Genomic DNA, 24,206 nt, shown 5'->3' with positions numbered 1-24,206 from the left:
AAATTTCTGTTGCGTGCACTTTTAAGGGTGAGCGGAACATGAAGATTAAGCTTTGTAGAACCCTAATAACATATTCAAAAGCTTAAATCAATTCAGTCAAATTTTGGGACAATTTTGGATGAATTCAGCATTTTCAGGAACAGTGAGGATTATCATTTGAGGAAAACTTTAAATGGGAATTTTAAAGTGGGGAAAATACCTCTTAATTCTACTGGCTTTCAAATTCCAATAAATGAAACAACAGCAGTTCATTGACATTTGACTTATTAACATACATACAGTTGTATGCAAAAGTTTAGGAACCCCTGACAATTTCCATGATTTTCATTTATAAATATTTGGGTGTTTGGATCAGCAATTTCATTTTGATCTATCAAATAACTGAAGGACACAGTAATATTTCAGTAGTGAAATGAGGTTTATTGGATTAACAGAAAATGTGCAATATGCATCAAAACGAAATTAGACAGGTGCATAAATTTGGGCACCCCAACAGAAAAATCACATCAACATTTAGTAGAGCCTCCTTTAGCAGAAATAACAGCCTCTAGACGCTTCCTATAGCCTGTAATGAGTGTCTGGATTCTGGATGAATGTATTTTGGACCATTCCTCCTTACAAAACATCTCCAGTTCAGTTAGGTTTGATGGTTGCCGAGCATGGACAGCCCGCTTCAAATCACCCCACAGATGTTCAATGATATTCAGGTCTGGGGACTGGGATGGCCATTCCAGAACATTGTACTTGTTCCTCTGCATAAAGGCCAGAGTAGATTTTGAGCAGTGTTTTGGGTCGTTGTCTTGTTGAAATATCCAGCCCCGGCGTAACTTCAACTTTGTGACTGATTCCTCAACATTATTCTCAAGAATCTGCTGATATTGAGTGGAATCCATGCGACCCTCAACTTTAACCAGATTCCCAGTACCGCACTGGCCACACAACCCCACAGCATGATGGAACCTCCACCAAATTTTACTGTGGGTAGCAAGTGTTTTTCTTGGAACGTTGTGTTCTTTTGCCACCATGCATAACGCCCTTGTTATGACCAAATAACTCAATCTTTGTTTCATCAGTCCACAGCACCTTATTCCAAAATGAAGCTGGCTTGTCCAAATGTGTGTTTGCATACCTCAAGTGACTCCGTTTGTGGCGTGTGTTCAGAAAAGGGCTTCTTTCGCATCACTCTCCCATACAGCTTCTCCTTGTGCAAAGTGCGCTGAATTGTTGAACGATGCACAGTGACACCATCTGCAGCAAGTTGATGTTGTAGGTCTTTGGAGGTGGTCTGTGGGCTGTTTTTGACCGTTCTCACCATCCTTCGCCTTTGCCTCTCCAATATTTTATGTGGCCTGCCACTTCTGGCCTTAACAAGAACTGTGCCTGTGGTCCTCCATTTCCTCACTATGTTCCTCACAGTGGACACTGACAGCTTATATTTCTGCGATAACTTTTTGTAGCCTCCCCCTAAACCATAATGTAGAACAATCTTTTTTTTCAGGTCATTTGAGAGTTGTTTTGAGGCCCCCATGTTGCCACTCTTCAGAGGAGAGTCAAAGAGAACAACAACTTTCAATTGGCCATCTTAAATACCTTTTCTCATGATTGAATGCACCTGTCTATGAAGTTCAAGGCTTAATGAGCTCACCAAACCAATTGTGTGTTCCAATTAATCAGTGCTAAGTAGTTACAGGTATTCAAATCAACAAAATGACAAGGGTGCCCAAATTTATGCACCTGTCTAATTTCGTTTTGATGCATATTGCACATTTTCTGTTAATCCAATAAACCTCATTTCACTACTGAAATATTACTGTGTCCTTCAGTTATTTGATAGATCAAAATGAAATTGCTGATCCAAACACCCAAATATTTATAAATGAAAATCATGGAAATTGTCAAGGGTTCCTAAACTTTTGCATACAACTGTATGCCTTTTTTAACTTCAATATACAGGCAGGTGGATGTAATAGCAGTTCACCTTGAAGTGAAGTATAGGGGGAATTTAGAATCTGCCAATGTAACTAATCAAATGGGATTTACTCATGCCACTACTTGAAGAATTTGATAATTAGTCTGTTTCCATATGCATCACATGGAACTAAAAAGACTCCAAACTCCCTTTTGCACTGTCTGCTCCTGGTGGACAGAGCAACGCTGAATTAGATGGCTCCATGTCCGCTCAGACAGCCAGGTCTAAAACCTGGGTCAAACTGAGCGCTGCAAGAGTGCAGAAAACCTTTAAAAAACAGCATTACTGAACACAATAAATATACAGTTGGGCGAACTCATACTGCAATTGTATGGCTTTAGAACACTTATGCTGTTCTAAGCAGTTTTAGAGTAATTGTTATGGTCATTATATGCCCTTCATGTGCCTCTCAGAAGTCAGACAACAAGCATGTAATTATCCTGACATGGCAGTAAACCACTTACTGTAAGTTGCAAACGTCAATGTTTCAAATGACTTAAGAGTAACAGAGCTTCTATTGTAGTTGTATAGACATCAGCTGGGATTTCTGATTATCACTTATGTGGTTTCAAATCTCTGTCATGGCAGTATAGTTATCTTTAGATAAAACTATGCAATGGGACTAATAGGACATTATCTGAAACTAAGGACGACTATTTGCTATGATATTTGCAGTTTATGGCTGGATGTGTTTTTCAGACACTGAATAATTACTTTTGTTCAAGTCAGATTCTTTTTTCAAGACATTTCAAACATAGTCATCCAGATACTGTGACAGATTTGAAATTTAAGAGAACAACATGCAACCAACGGAACAGCATCAACACAGACTCCCTGTTAACTCAGCGGAAACAACTTACACTTGGCCTTCTCCTCATCGCGTCCTCTAGTCAGAAGCACCAGACCCACAATCAGATTGTTGAAGTGCAGCCCTTTAGACGAGCCTCCAAATGACGTGTAGATCACCTAAAACATATAAAACACACAGGACAATGTGAAAAAATAATCACCTGGTGTTCACACTGTCTGCGACATGATCAACAAGTTACCAGAAGGCTGTTCATTTACTATAGAGCAGGGAACAAGGAACAGGGAAACTGTCACCAGTGAGTCTGATTACAGCATTTTCTCATTTCCACGTCAATGTAATTGTGTTTCATAGACAATAAAACAGGTTGATACAACATCATTAACACCTGTAAAATGTACCACAATCCGATAATAGCACCCAGGCAATTAAGGGGACCTTTGTGCAGAAGTGTAAATAGTGTGAAGCCCATTAGGAAGTTGTCCTGACATAGTCAGCACAACTTCCTATGTCTTAAACATAATTTACACTTCGACAGCAGAACAGTGGGCACACAGCCAGATGAGTCATGACAGGGCAAGGCTGAACAATTAATTGAAATATTATCGAAATTGCAATATGACCAAGGGTAATATCCAAATCGCAGGAGCTGCAATTTTTGATAAAGGTGAAATGTGTTACAACATACCATTATAAATGAAGCACTGTGGTGCTACAGAGATGCCACAGCCTACAAATCATAATCTCCAGACATAAGGGAACATGCTTGTTTGGTACAGACCCCAGCAAAAATCACATCATCATAATGTTTATATGTATCACATTACGAGATCACTTTTTTTGTGGGTACACACGCTTGTTCAAAAATTATACTTTGGTTCAAGCACAATCTGTCTTTATTTCTCCTCTCAACCCACACACAAAGTAACATTTGCCCATTAGCAACCTACAGTGGCTGAAATTAGTGATGGGAAGACAGAGTACGACAAAGTAACTGAAACTTATCTTCATTTGGTCCTTATGTGATTGTGTTTTTTACTAAATCAAAAACAGCAGCAGATCAAACACTTACACAGACACTATACTCAGACAGGGGGTGCGCTCAGATTTATTGTATCAGTGACAGATGTTACTGAAATTCTATCTTTTTTTAAGATTTGTTGTTTTTTTTGTTTGTTTATGCATCTTAGTCTACTAGCAACCAGGATGCCCCAAACATCTGTATTCTGAGTACAAATCTGTACCTCGGTGGGAACCAGTCTTGTCTGTTATGGCGAGGTGTACAAGTATATTAAGAAGCAATTGCTATATGGTAATATATTTAAGAGGACATTGAGGCAACAAAGTGTTATCTTTGGGGGGCTAATCCAAAAATGGTCAAAGAGGTGGAGCTGAGGCGGGCCGAAAGAAGCCTGGCTGCTGAACCGCCTAGCGCCAAGCCACCTGAGAGGGCACCCACCTGTCACTCAAAGCGGCCACTTCCTCAATTATGCATAACTTTCAGCCTTAATGTAATTTAAACGGGTGAGTTAAATAAACATTCACCCCCCTCACAGTTGTCATGAAGGGGGAAATTAGCTATAGAGATCCAAACTGTTTTTGTACCAGGCTGTGAACACGTTTATTTCTGCTGTGAAGTTGGGCCTTTTAACATGGGGCTCTGTGGGCTCCCTTTTGGAGCCAGCCTCAAGTGGCCATTCGAGGAACTGCAGTTTTTGGCGGTTCCATGGCTTCATTTTTCAGCCCCGGAGGTTGCCGCTTGATGACAACCTATGAGGTGTTGCAATTTTATGATATGTTATTAAATTATTGTGCAAGGTTCATTTGCTTATAAAACAGCATGAGATGCAGATAAAACTCCGGAAAAAAGTGTTTTTTAGTTGAGATACTCTGACATACAAACATTTCATTGCTTCATTCACTGATGCAGCATTTGTTGTAATCTAATAGTGTAGAAATAATTAATTTCTTTCAGGTAAAAATCTAGGATAAAACTAATGTATCTGCTTCTGATACTGGCCTTCAAATAATTTTGGAAGTTGTTTCCAGGGCGAGCGCTTGTTGTACTGCATGAGTTAAATCACGCAACACAAAAATATACTTATAATCATCAGTCAGCCTTCAAAAATCCATATCAGCTCAGCTGTTTCTTGGGAGTTAGAGGTTCATGCTAGGGGGCGCTGTTGTCATTTTGCAAAGCTGCACTAGCACAGAGGAGAGCAGTGTGTGCAAACTCATGAAGCTGTCTTGTATGATGTAAGAACGGACTCTGCAGTCAGTGAGCCAATGAAGTGTGCCCGTGTCAGTGGGTCACACACACCGCAGAGGAGCTTCACTTGTGCTTTTTTTTTTTTTTAATAAAAAGGGAAGTCAAAGTGTGTCATACTATGCAAAGTTCTCAATCCACCACCAAACTTCCCCCATCTGCTGCATTCTTATCATCTTCTGTATTCAATCACTGAAACTACTTTCCCAGTGGTTCAAAAAATACTCTTGCTTAAACTTCTTCCTCATTGTACACGTTCATATAGTAATAGGTAGGGATCAAAGTATCAACACATCTAAATGATGGATACATATATGGATTCCCCATTGATCTATTTATTAAATGTAATATTATAAATATATATATATATATATATATATATATATATATATATATATATATATATATATATATATATATATAGTATTGAGAATAGAGGCCTGACAATTACTAAAACTGTGTTAACTAAGATTTTTGCCTGCCAAACACGACAGCACTGATGACTGCACTGACTACAGCCTATTAGAATGACGAGCTTCGTGAAACAGTATGATCGATTTTTCTTGAAATAAACAAGTAAATTCATTGTGACATGGTCATTTCTATACTTACTGAAATATTGAGTGATACAAAATGAGCAATGTCCAATGTGACACTCCAAAAGACAAAATTGATCAAGTATGCAAAATAGGTATGAGGGGAACTCCTCTGAACTTAAACATAAAGGTCAGTTTACTTGTTATGGAAAGTACTGTTTTCTTTGTCAAGTGTGAGAAAATAACGCCTGATGATGTCATTAGGGGATGTTGGTCTTGGAGACAACAACTGTGTAACATAAAGCCTGCATTTGAAAGGCATGGACATTTACCAGACAGGGAGGGCCCTCTGCTGCTTCCATCTTTACTGCTTCTCCCCACCTTCTTCATGGAGGTGCAAATCACTGCTGAACCTCTTTAACTAAACATAAAAATAGTTAACTCAATCCACTTTTATACATGTTTGTTCCTTTGTTGCTTGACTTTTCCAAACCACATTCACGCAGGGCAAGACGTTTGTGTGAGAAATAAAATTTCATATTATCAACAGACGGTGTAGTCCCTCATTCGTCCAGGAGTGTTCTATCGTAGAAAAGGTTTCAGTCGTAGTCATCTGGACACCGTTTTCAGAATCAAGACGTTTCGGCTCCCATCCAGAAGTCATTCTCAATTGTGAAAATGGTCTGAGAACTCAGAAATGTAAGCTACTCTGTGTTTCATAGACAATAAAACGGGTTGATACAACATCATTAACACCTGTAAAATGTACCACAATCCGATAATAGCACCCATGCAATTAAGGGAACCTTTGTGCAGAAGTGTAAATAGTGTGAAGCCCATTAGGAAGTTGTCTGGAATCTATCCATTTTTTCACAATTGAGAATGTCTTCCGGATGGGAGCCGAAACGTCTTGATTCTGAAAACAGTGTCCAGATGACTACGACTGAAACCTTTTCTACTGAGTCATGTACTGTATTGCTCTAGTCTCCACACCCAATGCTTTGAGGACATTTACAGTCATTGCCCATAGAGTAACTGAAAAGAGATCTAATTATGAAGCCATTTTAAAGCATTAATTGTATTCCATCGTGTTTGCACGTTCAGAAACTACACATGCTGCCTTCAAGTTGCAAAAAGGTTCAATGGCTTTACCCTGCTAGAGAGGGGTAAACAAGCTGAATAGTCCTGCTTTCTATACTGAAAACAAAACATTATATCACACATTTGCACCTCTGTCTGACCTGTTATGAAGAGTTTGTTTTCATGTGGCAGGCCCCCCAGCTTGTGTATATACTCTACCAATGAGTGACAAATTACAGTAAGTGTTTTGGTAAGGTGTTGTTCCACCACGAGCCTCCAGAGCAGCTTCAGTGCTCCTTGTCATAGATTCTCTAAGTGTGTTGAACTCTACTGGAGTGATGAACAGCATTCTTCCGAAAGATATTCCCTCTTTTGGTGTTTTGATGATGGTGGAGGAGTGGCTGTCTAACACGTTGCTCCACAATCTCCCATAGGTGTGCCGTTTGGTTGAGATCTGGTGACTGAAGTCCATAGCATGTGATTCACATCACTTTCCTCAAACCATTCAGTGAGCCCTATGCCCAGTATAAAATCATCTGCATTTGTTATGTTAATCGACCAATTCCTTACATTTAATTTGTCACCTGTCTGTAGCCTGAATCCAAGAACGGCAGTCTGTTTTGGGGCTCTGATTTGGAATTGTGTCACGAGATCTGCGTTGTTTTTGTGCTTGTCATTCTAATAGGCTGTAGTCAGTGCAGTCATCAGTGCTGTAGTGTTTGGCAGGCAAGATGTCTCTGAATTCGAGGTACATCCCAGGCCAAGCAACTTTTATGTGTTTGTTGATCTTGTAAATCATCACAAAAAAACGGAAATAAGCAAATTTGGACTGGTGGGTTCTGGGAAGAGCCGCTGTCTCGGAAACAGGGGGTGTGGCTTTGGTTTCGACACGATGCTGACTGGATCGTGTGTGATTTCTCATAACATTTGTAACAGAGTGATGTTATGTAATTTGTAATTAGGTTCAATGACATCTGTGCAACTCAGTGCAATTCAGACCAGCTTATAATACAATAATCCTACCCTCCAGTTTGGAGAAGCTCACAATGTTTAGTTTTTGTTTGTTTACTTTGTAATGTTGTTTAGCAAATATCCCACTAAGTGTTGTTGAGTAAGTAGTGAAGAGGATCAACTTGTAGACACTGTTCCTGTTTGCCAATGGATGTTCTCTTCACTATATTACATCATTTTGTAGTGTTTGCAACTGATGCACCAGCATTTCAGGCAACAACTACTGGCAACTCTGCCTTATGTTGACTTGAAGTCTCACCTATGAGATCAGTTGTAACTATTCTGTTAATGCCAGCATACTGGTACATACAATTTTATTCACAAGAGCTCCTAGGCTAATGAGGAGATGAATTACAGCAGTGTGTTTTTGTTTTTCAGGTAACAAGGTTTCCAACATCATGTCATTCCCCAAATTTCTGAGTGTATTTCTCATGCATTTATTTTTTAAATGGAAACTATATGACCAAAACACATATGGCTGAAAATATGAAGTGGCACTGACTCCATGAACTAAAAGCACATCCTTCGAAGGTAAAAACACCCTACGTGACCCTTTGTAGTCTACAAAGAGAAATCTGCACATCCCAACTGTTTGCAATCATGTTAAACACAGCTCATGGCATTGCAGGCAAATCTGAGCAGTCTGAAACTGTATACCATCATCATGAACACAAACAAAGAATCAAAAGAAGACGTGTTTAAACAAAAGATAGGCTTAGTGTGACTGAGATTTCTGCACATTAAAAACAACATGTCTGGTTGTTGACTAACTGATTAAGCTCTGGCTTTCTTTGAACTGTCAGAATGTGCAGCAGCCATGTTTCTGTTTGAAGAGGCCGGCATTAACCTTAGCTCTCGACTGCTGTCACCGCAGTAACTGCTGCCGTGGTGACAAAGGAGAAGAAGAAGGAGAGATGCTGAGAGAGAGAGGGGAGAGAAGACACGTGATGTAGTGTAATGAATGGTAAACGGACTGCATTTATATAGCGCTTTTCTACCTTTCTAGCGCTTTAAATTCACCCATCCGCGCACACACACACACACACACGATTAACTGAAGACATGGTATGTGTGGTCAATGTATCCTGACAAACTGAGCGCTGTAAGAAGCCCGGGTTGCATCGTGGACTGCAGGCACAGTGAACTCATTTTTTCTGCCGCTGTCTGTGTTGTGATGGGTTAACAGAAGTAACCAACAAGCGCTACAGTATGTATGCAGGGTTTCCCACAGCGTATTCTAGCAGATATACACTGCCTTGAAATCCAGCCCACCTCCACAAAAGTCACAAGACATTATTACACTTTTATGAAAAATAATATTAACCTGCATGGGGAAAAAAACAGTAGGAGGTGCTAAACAACACAGCAAAGCCCACATAATTAATGAGTGAGGTAACTGTTTACACATCATCTACTAACTAAGGAGGTCCTGATCGAGTTGTTTTGGCCTCGATCCTGATTCGAGTCCTTTAATATTGGGTATCTGCTGATACTGAGTCCGATCTGATACTTATATTAACTTAAATGTTGATTAAATATGCATCTGACACATTGAAATAACAGCTGTAGCTACTTAATCTGACACACCTTATTTTTCACGAGCTACTTGATCCAAATACTGGAGGTCATGGTTCAAAACCATTAAGTTGATGAGCTCCAATTATTGATATAATAAATGAAAGTGTAACTGGAAAACGCACTCCTGAAAGTGATGTGACGCGATCAGCTAGAGAGAAGACGTATCACTGTGATTGTACAGCTGTGTTACAGAGTGGAGGTTCCTGCCTAACAAAACATCTGTGGCTGAGTACAGACACACAAACAGACGTGCTTCATTTTGGCCTGTTATCAAGTTACTCACAGAATTAACATTAATTAGTGACAGCTGATATGACTGGCGACATGTGTCATCCTAACCGGTGAAGCTGGTAGTTAGCTCCGGCTGAAAACGAGAAGCTTCTAGCCTACATGAATGTTTTGTACATTGCTCTTTGCACTGCAACACTAGCAGGCTGATGTGAACATAACAGTAGAGTTCAGTAAAGGAAGGATCACTTTCTGATCTGCTTTATTTTAGCTGATACCGAACCATTAAAGTATACCCAGACCGGCTCCAATAGCAATCTTAAGAATTGGCTCAGGACATCTCTGCTAGTAACTAAGATCTGTCTGGTCTGACTCAGCAGGTGACAATGAATTAAGCTTTTATCTTGTGCCCTGCATACAACTATTCCCAGCCCACATGGCCTTTAAAAACACCACAAATCAATGTAAGTCATCTTCAGACAATACTACAAAAGGTACAAAAATAAACAAAACTATATAATACACAATAATTTTCACAGTTCAGATTTTCAGCCCTTCATGTCTAAGACAAAATTCATAAATGACTGACAAAACAAGTGTATTACTGGAGAAATCAGAATAAATACTGAGTTGATAGTCCATTTCGTCTTCTTTCCCAAAGACAAAGTTATCGAACATAAAGTCCCCCTCCAGTCAAACGTGGGTTTTGCTTCTTGCTCCTTCCCTGTGATGTTTGAGCTTCACTCTGCAGAATGATGTATGTGCAGTTTGTTTTCACATTCATCTGCTGAAGGAGGAAAGTTTCTCTGAGCTCACCTTAAATCTCAGTTTAACACCTAGCTAGTCTGGAGCCAGTCCTGGTCCAGTATGAAACTTCCAAGTGTGCCTCCAGTGCACATACACTGAGGACGGACTTTCAGGGAAGTAGGACACATCTTGTGTCCAGCAGTTCAACCTTTTAAATGAACAATATTTGCATATTCCTAAATTCTGGATTTTTTTTAATGAGGGAAAAGGAGCAGATGTAATTGATTTTTGTGTGGAAAAACCTTATCAGACATCATTGAATTGAATTCAAAGAAGCATTTTATTTATACTTGGTGGCATTTTCACAATAACATAATTCTATCTGTGATATAAGGGACCAGTTTACAAGGACCTAGATTCAGTCCAAGGCATAGTGGGCTATTCCTACTGCCATTCTCCATAACGGATGGCCCATTGGTTTACACTTAAGATTGATCCTTTGCTGTCTGATGTCTGGCCCCATCATGCTCTTTCAACAGGAATTACATAAGATTAAGGAAATAATGATGCCTTTTAATGGGACCTTTATGTCCTCTAGTAGTATGCAGAGCTGGACTTTGTGCTGGGTAAGACTATCAGAGGACGACTGCAGTTAAGAAAGGTATTATCAATTATTTTCAGGTTACTGCGGATCCACCCACAATACCTGTGCTGGATCCTTTCTCTGGATGTATGGCATTTAATCAGGGGAGGAGGACACAGGAGAACTGCACGCAAAATAGTATGTTGTGGCTGAGTCCAGGTATCACCTTGTCACTATACTCTCTGCTAGGAGCCCCTAGCTGTAATGCAATCCAGGCCAATATTGATGTCCCAGAAAACACAAAGCCACCAAAGTCTTCTCCAATTAGTCTAAAGTTAAGGGCTACTTACTAGCACAAAAACCTCTCTTTTTGGACTTGGACTTTTTCAGATGTCTCTCACCTCCTTTATAAAGGATCAACCATCTATATCTCAGGGGACACTGGATGCTCTACTAGAACTGACCTAACCTATTTTGGCAGCTACCTGCACAGCATTCAGCATTTCACTGTTCATGTTCAATGGCACATGGTATGTGACATTACTGTGCCTTACCTCAGCAACTTTATGGGGAACTCCATCTCCCAGCACTTCCCTGTAGAAGCACTGCTGGGTCATGTAATAGGTGAGGCCGCTGGTTCTCTTGAAGGCATCTTTCAGCCGCTTCAATTCCACATCAGTGACTAGAGAGAGAAAGACAGAAAAAGAGAAGTGATTATAAGCAAACTTGGTGTGCTTTGTCTCTTCATTTAAAAAAATATGTTACTGTCTGCTAACAGGACATACAGTAAGTACAGCAAACACCAAAAACAGTGTATGCAATAATCCATCCTAATGTAACTTTAACTTAAGCTAAGTTTCACTATTTTCTAAGGAATGTAGATTCGGGTTATCCTGAGTAACCAGGACATGGTTTTGGAAAGACTGTTAAGTTCAAATGTGTTCAAATGTTACAAACCAGATTCCTTTCACCTCCATTGACCTAGGAATTGTCAGCAGCAGAAGTCTCAAAATTTCCAGTAAAAAAAAAAAAAAACCTCCCAAAGAATATGCAACACTGCATTTGATAAGGGAAAGCGGAATAATGTTTTGGTTTTTGTGCTTTGGGCGCAACAACCCAAAAATAGTCTGACAGAATTCTGCCTCAGATAGACAGGAAATAACTGTTTTGACAAATCTTGCACACATAATCACATCTTACATTTTTACGTGCAGCTTGCACACACACACACACACACACAAAAATGTCCTCCACTGAGCTACATTCGATTAGAGGTTTACCACGAACCATGACCTCGTACTGAACAGTTTCAAAGTCAGAAACACCTCAACACACTACATGATCAACAAGTCACCAGAATTTCATTTATTCCCCACAGAGCTGACACTTGGCTGATATGTGAACAATCCAAAAACTATAATGAATAATATGGACGGTCATCATAATATGTCAGCCCATAACAGTTGGCCAATTAGCCATCAACAGCCAATCATATTTCAAGAATTGACCATTTCTAGCAAACGGTGATACAGTTAGACTAAGCAGAAAAGGCTCTGCTCTCGGAGGGATCTCTTAAACAATCTGAGCAGCAAGAAGGATTCCGTCAGAGTTCAGTTTTAATACAAACGTTTTAGCACATAAGAATGAGATTGTGGCGTTGAAGGGAAACGCTGCAGCGGAGCGGTAGCGAGAAGTGTCAGGTTCCAATAGGCTCGTTCGAGATGAGCCAGGCCTCCGCAGAATCACCTGCAATCGCCGCACAATGCAGCCGGTCAGATTTCTGCCCGACCTGATCCCGACTTGCTCTGATGTCATGCACGTGTAAGCAATGGACACAATGTTGGACCCATTAATTCATCAAAGCTCTGCTGCACTCTGATAAAGGCTTCAGGTCAAAGCTATGTCACAGTGTGTGTGCGATACCAGGATGCAGTCCCAACGGCAACAATTACCTTGCTTGCTCTGCTGCTGCAATGAAACACATGCAGCTATATTGTCACTACATCCAGATCAAACACTGGTGGAGCTTTCCAGACATAGCTACACACAATGCAATGTGCTGTTGGTTGAACTGGACCATCAGCACGCAGGGACCAGTAGAGATGTGGAGACATTAGGGCTGAAACCACTATAACTTCATAAATCGATACTTGAATAAAAATGACACCTTTGACCTTGCTAGTTACGAATAAGGCTGAGCTGCTCTACTCTGGTTCATATGATGTAAATATAAATAGAATACCTTTGGGATTCTGGTTGATAAGGAAAAACAAGCAATAAATTTGGACATACATTTGGGCTTATGCAAATTTGGCAAACAATTATTTTTTGGACATTCTGTAGACTAATGACATTAGACAGAATTGCTGCCTTTTAAGTCCTTTCTTTTAGCCATACAGATTGCATGTTACAGAAAATGGGGTTATGGTTTGTGATGAGTGTGGCAATGTAACACAAACTCACTAAAAAAAACAAACATCTCTGAGTACAATTTACATGATTTCTTTTTAAAAGTTATGTCAGTAGTGCTGGAAAGGTTACAGCATTACCACAATACTGCAATAATATCTCACCTGCCGCGAGGTCGAGCTCATTATTACCATTATCGCCTCTTTCTCTAATTTCAGTCAAGCAACCACAACTCATCAACAATCAGGTCACATTACTGGCAGCTGGCAGTTTTCGAATCTGCTCCACTCTTACCTGCACTTCTGTGTTTGGAAATCCAAACACAACATTTTCAGATACAGTGCATTCAGAGTATTCAAAGCCCTTCACTAGTATAAGGCTGCAACATAACAAAACATGAAAAAGACAAGGGGTCTAAATACTTTCTGAATGCACTGTGTATCTGATCTGGTTATGAACTCTTTTGACAGCAGCCTGTAGAGGGCAATAGAGTCCATATGGCCTCTTCCTTTAAACTGGAGCCTACCCAGCTGGTAGAGACGTGCACACCTCCCACACACATACAGCAAGCTGCAGCGCACTGGGTGGCAACAGATTAGAGCAATCTACTTCTACTAGTACAAAGTCATGTAATGAATTACAAAATACAGCACAAAACTATTAGAGTAGGAACATTATACTACTGAGCAATCGCCCTTACAGCTGTCTCAACATTTCAAAGTACTACTACTGCTTCTCCTTCATGGTTTACATAGACTTAGGGTTAAATCAATAAAAGATTATAGTTTTTACTTGGCTTTTCCTCAACAGAGTACTTCGTAAATGTTGTACATTCAATTAAGTTGTTAAAAACATATCAGATTTGAACCCGAATTACTCAAAACTCTATTGTTCTCCAACCCCAAATTTATCATAAATGTATTAATTTCACATCCAGCTATAAACAAGGGGTTGAAGTATTTCCAGTACTTTGTTTTCAGGGATGGCCTTACTGTCGTAAAGTCTTAATTGTGCTCAAACACAAAAGAAGCCTTAGCCGTGCTAAAAAAAACTCCAACCACAGACCAAACTTGCTGTAAAACAAACAACACACATCAAATCATTTTTAAGCACTGGGGAGGGACTTATGTTTTTTATTTTGGCACTAGGGGAAGGACATACAACTTTAAATTGTTGTATTCATTTATTTTAAATATGGGGTTTCTTTTCAAAATACGTGTTTGATCGCTGCATGTTGACAGGACTAAACTTGGTATCTCCCACCCCTACCTTAACCTCACTGGACCTCACGCCCCACCTTAACCGCTCATTGGACGTGATGCATGCATGACAATAGTGAGTCCCATATCTGTGGTATTAGATTTATCAGGATTTTGGTTGTTTAACAGCAGCTTTCTGTTAGGCATTTTTGAGTCATTTCTGGCCCAAGGAAGACATTTGGAGCTTTCAGATGAAACTAGCTGCCTAAAAACATTAGCCGCAGGCCTAGCTAGCTAGCCAGCCTGTGTAAGGTTACCTTGGCAAACGCATTGTTGCTGAAAGAAGTGGATGTAGCCAGTGCCGCTGACATATCAGCAGTACCGGTGGACAGCCACAGGTGAGCGAGGAGAACTGTCAGGGCTTATATTCTAAAAAATAATATTTAAAAAGTCATCAGTTTTAATTTTATTTTTACGGCTGCCGTGCCAATTGATATTTTTCTGGCCACTGCTGCCACTGTTGTGTATGTTATGGTTTATTTGGGAAAATGGTCATTAATATGCACATGCCGCTAATTTGTAGGCTTATTAAATTTTGTTGGTTTTGTATGGTAGGAGGGGTGGCTGTCATGCACACCTATATTCATATTCTGCTGAAATGCACACACAGCTTGTGTGAGGAAAAGCTATTTGGTTAAGTTTAGGAAAGATCATGGTTTGGGTTAAAAGAACTACTTCCTTAAAATAATCAATGTTCATATTGGTTTCATACAGGAAATGAACCCGGTCTGCTGTGTGAAAGTCCTGTGTTTGACCCATTACTTTTATGTTTGATCCTTAAGTTCATTTAATAGCAAATACTTTAGTAGAATTTTGAGATCAACACTTCTTGAGATGTATTCAGGCTTGAATACATATCATCATCATACATCAATATATTTAAAAAAAGGTTTGTATTCAACTTTAATACCTTATCTCAATGAAATGTACATAAACAAATGTATATGTGTATATGGATTTTTACCAGTCCCCTTGGCCAACAAGTCAAAAAGTTAATTTCAGACACTGCATATAAGAAAGGAGAAGCAGCAAAAGAAGTTAAAGTGCAGACTGAATGTGTGTGCAACTTCTATTCAGGCTTTCTTGATCAGGCAGATCAAGAACTGGCTAGCTGTTTCCCCTGTTTACTCTTTATGCTAAGCTAAGCTAACCTGCTGGCTGTAGCCTCATATTGAAAGTGGCAATCCTTAAGATTTCAGTACTGGCTGATTTAGCGATACCTAGTTACCGGTGGTAACAGCAAATGCAGTTTAATACTACAGGTCCCAGAATTCTGGGGGCAGCAAAACAAACTATTGTCGTTTTAATAAAGAAGTCAGGCAATAATTGGAATTTTTTCATCATTCTGTGAGCAACCGTGATCTGACTTTATGCTGCACATCGGTCTGCGAACAGCAGGCTCAGGGAAAGGAGTTGGTTACCTGGCTGAGGAGTTGGAGGTGTGCAGCCTAGCAGCTCGCTGTGGCTGCTCCTGACTGTTCCGTTACGCCCTGCAGTATTTCAAACTGATCCGATCCGGGAACGTCGCCACAGACACCCAGTTCATAATACTGCAAAGGTAAGGGCTTTCATATAATTTCATCAGTGGGCCATAGGCTCAATCATCATTTTGTTAGCTCTTATGGCGATAGATAGTATCATAACAGACATTTATTTAAATGAAAATCTTCGAGATTGCCACTTTAAAATACAAGAGTGGTATTTGCTTTCTTGCCGAGAGTTTGACATTTTGAGAAATATACTTATAGATTTTCTTGTCTAACTATTCCTTTGATGGGATCTATTAACAGATGATTTTGTATTTTTGCATTTGTATATGAATTTGGTAAGACATGTTGGTCACGGTCAAAGTCAGGTTGTGATATGCACCGTTTCCTTTGTTTCTCTATGGGCTCATTATAGGTCAGTGCTGAAAACTGCTGTCTTTCCAAAGCTCATCTCCAACTAAATTCTGCTTTGGCCTCTATGAAGACAGATGAGAACGTTATGTGCTTATTAAAAACTTGCATAAATAGGAAAGGGGGTATTGCTCACATGGCTACAGAGAGGGAATTGAATTACAGGGAATGACTGTTACGTCTGAAGATGGCTCCCTGGGAGAAAAAAGAACTCATAAAAAAACAAATTAGAAAAGTCAGAGTCAAAGTCGAAAGAACATTTTACACAAAGCAAAGCAGAGGCAGTCTGACACAGACCAGCTTAGTACTGAGGATATATTATTGGTATATGGAGGCAGACTTGCAATGCAGTAGAATGAAAAGGAAAACTACGTGGAAAAACTGAAGAACACCACTGGTGATGTACCCTGCTTTTCTGTTTATTCAGATTCCTTCAGATAAGTGAGTAGAAAAAAGCAAATGACAAATCATCATCTATAGATGTCCTCAGATTATCTTACAAGACATGGAATATGGTATTTTTCTTTTTAAATGGAAGACATCGATTATACAAGGCCAGTCAATGTCCAGTCCTTTGTTTATTGTAACACACTGTGCTCCGGCTGTCAAAAATGCCCCACTGCGCTCCATTAAAACAAAAGAACTGTTCCCTGATGCACAGCGTTGCAAGTATCTGAATTGTGGAACGGCACAAACAAAAAACAGCAATCTCCATTAAAGATATCCACACTGACAGTGTGCGTGGGCCAACGATTGAATTGAATTTAAAAACAAAAATGTCACTTTGTCTATTTTAGCAAAAGGTTATATGTGGACCATGCCTCTAAAATACTGCTGTTGGTTTAAAGCTGCATTTGAAGTTCAGTATTTGTTTCCTGGATATGAAGAGAGGTCTAAATTCTATCCAAACTAATTTTCACTTACTTTTTACAATTCAAGAGGTTAAAATTCATAGAAAAAGCCATGCGTGCCAATTATTCCACAAAGATTCGCCTCAAACTACAACCCAGTGCGACCAAAAAACATAATGCATTTTGACAAAGGGGTGACAGCACAATCAAAGACACCCTTAACTGCCCATCGAAGAATTAAATGGATAGTTTTTTGAAGTGGGGCTGTAAGAGGTGCTTATCAATAGTCAGTGTATTAGCTACAGTAGATGGGGGCGGGCGTGCAGCCAGTTTGGAGAAGCAGACAGCCGCTCAGTTCTGTACTGTTGCTAATGGCGATCATATTTTAACCACCAAAAAAAGTTCTACCTAAAAAAATTTGTTTACAAATAAATCAATTTCAGTCAAGTGTACGCTTTAAAAGTTAAATTCCACCGCTTTACCGTGCTGTCAGACAGCCCTTTCCTTTGGCACTATGTTTTCTCAACCGCAGGACCTTGGATTCAGACAGATCCTCAAGTTGTGCTGTAACCAAGTCCAACTCATGGCAGCAGTAGCTCTCCAGGTCCGTGGGCATGGGCTCACAGTTTATACAGCTGCACCACCAGGTAGCTTGGCTCTCTGTCGGCCTCCAGCTCGGCCTCTAGTTTCCAAAGACGTTTCCCCTCTGTCTCTCTCTCTCTCAGTCTCCATCTGCAGCAGTTCTTCTTCTGTACACTCCAGTTCATAAAGGTATCATCTTGTCTCCACAGTGAAGGGCATTGCTTCATCGCTGTCATAATCACTCATTACATTATTTTTATTTTATTTGTTGTCTCTTCAATAAACCGCTTGAACTACGACCTAAACAGCTGATTTACGAGCGCCGTAATACAGTGCGCCGCGAAGCGTATAGGAATACGGACGTCCCACGGTTGAGAAAACGTAGTGCCAAAGGAAAGGGCTGTCTGACAGCACGGTGAGAATTTTACTTTTATAGCGTACATTTAGACTGATATAGATTTTTTTAGCTCAAACTTTTTTTTGGGCGGTTAAAATACGTATTACTGTTGATCCCCATTCACAACAATACAGAGCTGAGCGTCTGTGGCGGAGCAGCTGTCTGCTTCTCCAAATTTTGTGGGCTGGTATTGGTGACCTTACCTGCAACACCCAACTGTGGCCACTACACCAAAATGCCTCACAGCCTGGCGCTGTTTCTGGAGGCTTTAAACTACCTAGCAGTGTAGATGGATTTCCTGTTTACAGACAATCAAGGATGTGCGCACAGCCAGGGGGCAGAAACACCTTTGTACAACAACATAAAAGCTCTGGGCATTCTCATTTAGAAATAGGGAAACTTGCTGGAAAAACAACAAAATTACAGTTTTTAGAGGTAGATTTGTATGGGACATAATTTCTGTGTATGGCACACCACAATTCATCTCAATCTTATTTGGTTCATCTTTTTTTGAAAAAATAAAAAGATTTGTCTCAGCAACACTCAGGAAGCAATCAAATTCACACTTCATGTGACCTAGATGGAAGTGGTGCTGAGCTGGCTACTACAAACTACCAGGTTAGCAGTTTGGTCTTCTGAGCGAACGGGATAAATCTGAGGGGTGGGATAAATCCACCACTGAGGTGCCATTGAGCAAAGCCCTTAACTCCCCCGACTGCACCAGTGGAGCGACTGCACCAGTGGCCAACAGATGAACCTCTGGTTGTACTGGGCAGCTTCTAGGTGTTAATGTGTGTAACTGTGAGTGCGAAGCAGGCCTTTCCTGCAAAAGAGAGCTCTCGGTGAAACAGCTCTGGTTAAATTTTGAAAAAATTGCCCACAGTGACACAAGGAGCGACCACCTTCTCACAGCAGGGTGTTGCTTTTATTACTCTGCGTTGAACTCATCTATGAGCGGGCAGTATAATCCCAATCGGAGTGCAGAGCTGATTAGCGTCAAAGTGCTGAATCACAGGCTTTAGCAACCCTGCAGGCTGCCAATCATACACATGGATCAGCAAAGTGCACAAAGCTCCAGCAGGAGAGAATAGAGCACCCTTGTGTGTCTTATAAGGTAGGAGCTGACTGTATTCACTAGACAAGAAACATAAAATCTTCTGTAGAGACACTCCAGAGCCAAATCAGCAGCCTGTCTCTCCTTCCTCCTCTCTAATGCTACATTGTCTGCAGTAAAAAACCTTCTCTCTCATAGATTTACTACTACAGTGTAGCTTGTGGAGTAGGCTTTTTTAACTGCTCAATTTTTGCAGTACAATTAGGACTGGGTAGCATTTGAAGTTTTTCATTACTGGTGCCAATATGATACCTGTGTTGTTTTGTTTTGTTTTATTTCTCAAACCGAAGAGCATTAGAGCTCAAACAATTCGTCAATTAATTAGCTGATCTATTTTTTTTTTTTTTTAACTCTATTTGATGAACTGAATGTCTTTGGGTTTTGGACTGTTGATCGAACAAATCAAACTATTCAATGACATCATCTTGGACTGTAAGGGAAGTTGTATTTTTCAGTATTTTCTGACCAAACGATTAATCACGAAACAATTTGGCAAGGTAGGTAATGAAAATAAGCACTAGTTGCAGCCCTAAAAAGACCTCAGACTTTTTTCTCTTTAACAAAATAACCCAAACTTCTCAACTACATCCGTTTTATTTTGTCTTGATATGAAGAAGCCCTGCAAGACCTTTGCTTAAATAACATACAATCTACAATTTGCAAAATGACTATTTAAAGCTCTAAATATCTACTCAGAATAAGTAAACAAGATTAGGAATCAGCGTTTGATGCCAACTTTCATTACGTGACCTTTTGATACTCAGTGCAAGCGACACATTTCGGGGGGTGCTCCCATGGCTTAGGGGTTGGGGTGCCGACCACGAACCACAATGTCCCTGGTTCAGGTCCGACCTGGGGCGTTTGTTGCATCTCTCTCTACTGTGTGTAATAAAAATCTGCATAAGAAGGTATTAAAGTTTGATACCCAGCCCTAATTAAAATTCATTAAGAACCCTGGGTTAAGAAGAGGCTCTGTGCCAGTTTAAATGTGAGGCAACCTAGAGTGCAGCTTCCCATTAACAATTGCACCTGTCATAAGAGCCATACAATGATTCTGAAAAAAAAGGATGGATTTCACTTTTTTTTTTAATTTAAAAAGAAACTCATACAACTCATACACGTTTGCTACATATTCTATGATTAGGATCTTATTTGATCTTAGTGAAATGCATTAAACAAGGCTGGTTGCTGATACTACAGATTGGTTTCCATTTATTCAGCCAATTAATGTCCACTCTGATATCTCATATAGCTCACGTATCTCAAACTGGTTGCTTTGTCTGATTTTAGTTCTTTTGAATGGGCCTGTGGGAAAGTTCCAGACTTGTAGGGACACTGTGCAGCTTTCACATCAGCAGACATTTTCCCAGCATTTATCAATAATGTACACACCTCCGATATAACAAAGAAGCACAGCATGTTAGTAAATATCAGTTGATATGATGATGAAGAGCAGGCTGACCCTAGTTTATCCACATGAAAGTCACATTGTACACATGAATCATGTAGCTGTGGCAGCTTGTTTGTGCAAGTATCATAAATAACCAGGAGTCCAGTGGTGGGGTTGAAGGGCTCATTATCGAGACTATATTTTGCACCACTCTAGTGAACCCTGTGCTCACTCAATCTCCACAGTGACACGGTGGTTAATGGACAGCCTGCTGACAGTTCAGCCAGAGCAGGCCATCCATCAGGGAAGCTCCACAGGGAGAAGGTGAATAGACCAACCAGCCTATTTTTTCCCTGATAATGCTAAATTGTGAACAACAAACCTGTGTTGAAATCATAGAAATTAACAAAGGAAACCTCAAGTAACATTGGTGTCATTTATTATCACGCTGCAGCCTCTTCCCTGCTCTCTGTTTTGGGGCTGAGCTCCTACACACACACACACACACACACACACACACACACACACACAAACACACGAACACAGCAGAGCAGAGAGGCCGTAGTAGAGACAGTGAAGCGAGCCAGGACAAGTGAAGATAACTCGAAGATTACTCGGGTTGACGACAACTACGCTCGTTACTGTAAGTAAATGCAACCTTTGCAAGTAAAAAGCCAATACTTTATCAATACACCTGTTTAACAATCATGTAGAAAGTGATATTTTAATCTGCTCTGTCTGCAGTCTCTCATCCACCGCTGCTATGTTTTCCACAAGCACAGCACGCTAGCTTGGTAAACTGCGAAATGTTACAAACAAGCTGAAACAATAGCTATGTAGTCTGTTTAGCTTAGTTTGCCACAAATCTTAAAATTTGGTAAATTAAAAGTTAACTGCTGGCTAAGACGCCCCCAAACCCTACGACCACAAGGCTCCCCCACCGCAACCACAGCACCTAAGCCCTCCAGAAACCAGGGAAAACCCTGAATGTGTTTATGACTGAATTGTTTACTAGAGAACAAAGTTCTTCATAGATCTAGCCTCTTAATTTTGCTCTCAAAGTGCACCAGATTTCTGCATTTAACTTGAAAATGTACAAAATTTTCTTACGGGGGAGCTTGCCCCCAGACCCCCCTTGAGGGTCCAAAGGTCCACCCATCAGTCTCACAAAATCCTGTGGGAAACACTGAGAGGAAAACGTGAATGGAAGGATCAGAAGGTGAACGAGTGTTCAGGGACCACGAAGACTTCCTGGCCCGTGATGATGACTGGCTAATAGCCCTATACGTTGATTTAGATTCCATAGAGCCGTGCTCTTGGATCTGTGCGCTGAACTGGGTCCAGCATTAGACAGACCAACCCAACGGAACCGCGCCATTCCCGGAAATACAAGTAGGCTACTAACTACTCTGGGGTCTCTGGCAACCGGCTGTTACCAGAACAATATATAATGTTTACCTTTCTGCCTGAAGCCCCTTTTAGGAATAATATAATTCTGTTAAACACACTGCTGTGGCCATCAAACAATATGTGCTTTCTAAGCTCACAAGAACCTCGATTTCTGTGTCAGAAAAAAATCTTTTTTTTTGTCTTCCTCGCAGCTCTTGTTGCCATGATTCACCTTAAGCAGGCTCATTTATATACAATATTTATATCAATATTCATGTAGTGCTTTGAATTGATCATTTAATTAGTGCTAGTTTGTGAATTTGTGAGAGGAAGTGTTCCATTACATGGAGGACCACAAGTGTCACGGAAATAGTAATAAAGCATTTCATTAATTAATAACTAATTGTACAATAAAAAAGGCATTAATAAATGGATTTACACAGTCGCTTATTAATCTATAAATAGACAGACTAAATTGAAAAGTAATTCCTTATTTGATATTTTAATGTTAAATAAAAAGAGGAATTATAAAAAGAATTTACAAATGAAATATTAATCCATCAATAAATGGTTCAATTTAAAAAGGGATTTACTAAAACAGTCAACAAGTACATCATTTTAAAATACATCAGTGAATTCATAAATAAATAATGGAATTTCAAAATCTATTTGAAAATGCAGATTAAAAAGAGAAATAAATTACTGGATGCACAAATTGAATTAAGAATACAGATTTTACTCAGGCATTTAAAAGAGTAGCTTCCTTTTCCATTTCCTTGCTGCTTTTCCTCATCCCCTTAGCCTCTCCATTTAGCCTCTCCATTTAGCCTCTCCGTGCCACTGCACTGGTAAAACGAGGTAAAACAATGCAAATTAGCTGGGCTGCAACAAGCTCTCTGATTGGTTACTTAGAGGCTCTGGAGCCTTGTTGACTCTGCATCTGCTAAGTTTTTTTCCATCATGCGAATTAAAAAGGATGCTAACTAGCTAGCTTTGGTGCGTGTGGTTGAAGGTGAAGATTCGGGACTTCACTGCTGACGGAAAACCGCGGCCGTGTTCGGCGCTCTTCTTACACAGGAGGACGGGAGACTGGCAGCTGCTGCGGTTACTGCAGTACACCCAGCGGGGCTTCATCGAGTGATGCTAACGTTAGCCGGCAACAGAGTGTCTTTCCGGGGTGGGAGCCGAAGTGGAAGGTGTCTCCACCGGTGCAACACTCTGAGGATCGGCGCTCCATTTCTCTGGCAATGTCATTTTAGAATTCTTGATATCTCAGTGTTGGAAGAGCAACATTGTAAAGTTTGCTATCACATTTTTGGCTATAAGGAAACTAGGTTTTGGTCGTCTAATACTGGCAGGGGAGTATTGAGACTTACCCTTAACCAGTATCAGCTGTTCTCAGTCGTCATATTATAGCTCCACACTACGCTGTACGGCGCGCTAACGTTTCCGCAGGGGAGAGACAGGACAGGGGATCTGTTATTACTCCTGTCCGATTTTCTCTACAACAGGAATAAAAGCCTTGTGGACCAAAGTAATAAGGTGCTGAGTGGCCAGCAGGTATTTAAACCCAGAAATCATTGCTTTTAAATCATATACTTTTTATATGTGGAACGTTGACTTTACCTATTTGAACTTGAGAATAGAACAGCTAAGAAGACTTTACTATGTAGATAAGAGTAAATTGGAGACATTAAAACTTAATCTGCATAATTTTGTGTCCCTATTCTAAGTTGTCCATATTTACATCATCACTACATATATCACGCTGATGATGTTGATAAGATTATCTGGTTTAAATGTAGATAGTGTCCCTATCCGCAGGCCTGCCTGTAAGCTGTGTTGTCCGCTGGGCCTAGAGCATTCTGGGCAGGCACATTAGGAAGCCCTTACCCTCATGTGCTGTGTCCAGAAGAAGGGCTATTTACTAATAAAAATGTCATATAATAAACTTTAATGTATTCTTGTGTTTATGAATTGCAGTTTAGACAATAAGGCACATTAAATACAAACGTAAACTAAGAGTTAAGCTAACACCAAAACACAAGATTAGACTTCTTACTTTTTAAAATAGTATGTGGATGTCCCAAATGTGTATGGTCAAAAGAAAA

At 40.1% G+C, this 24,206-nt stretch overlaps 1 protein-coding gene across 14 annotated transcripts in view; it reads right to left on the bottom strand.

Annotated features, from left to right (window-relative positions):
* Positions 1 to 24,206, bottom strand: part of usp32 (ubiquitin specific peptidase 32) — a 79,314-nt gene that overhangs the window by 45,683 nt on the left and 9,425 nt on the right. For all 14 annotated transcript variants that reach the window (XM_044202497.1, XM_044202495.1, XM_044202499.1 and 11 more), the window contains 2 exons: positions 11,361 to 11,488; positions 2,830 to 2,935 (listed from right to left, as the gene is read on the bottom strand). In XM_044202497.1, the coding sequence (XP_044058432.1) occupies positions 2,830 to 2,935; positions 11,361 to 11,488 (234 nt within the window). The remainder of the gene's footprint in view (positions 1 to 2,829; positions 2,936 to 11,360; positions 11,489 to 24,206) is intronic.

The sequence above is a fragment of the Siniperca chuatsi genome, linkage group LG7 (assembly GCF_020085105.1).
Source record: "Siniperca chuatsi isolate FFG_IHB_CAS linkage group LG7, ASM2008510v1, whole genome shotgun sequence".
In the NCBI taxonomy this organism is placed as follows: Eukaryota; Metazoa; Chordata; class Actinopteri; order Centrarchiformes; family Sinipercidae; genus Siniperca; species Siniperca chuatsi.
Note: the sequence above shows the minus strand (reverse complement) of the source record. Positions and strands in the feature narration are given on the sequence as shown.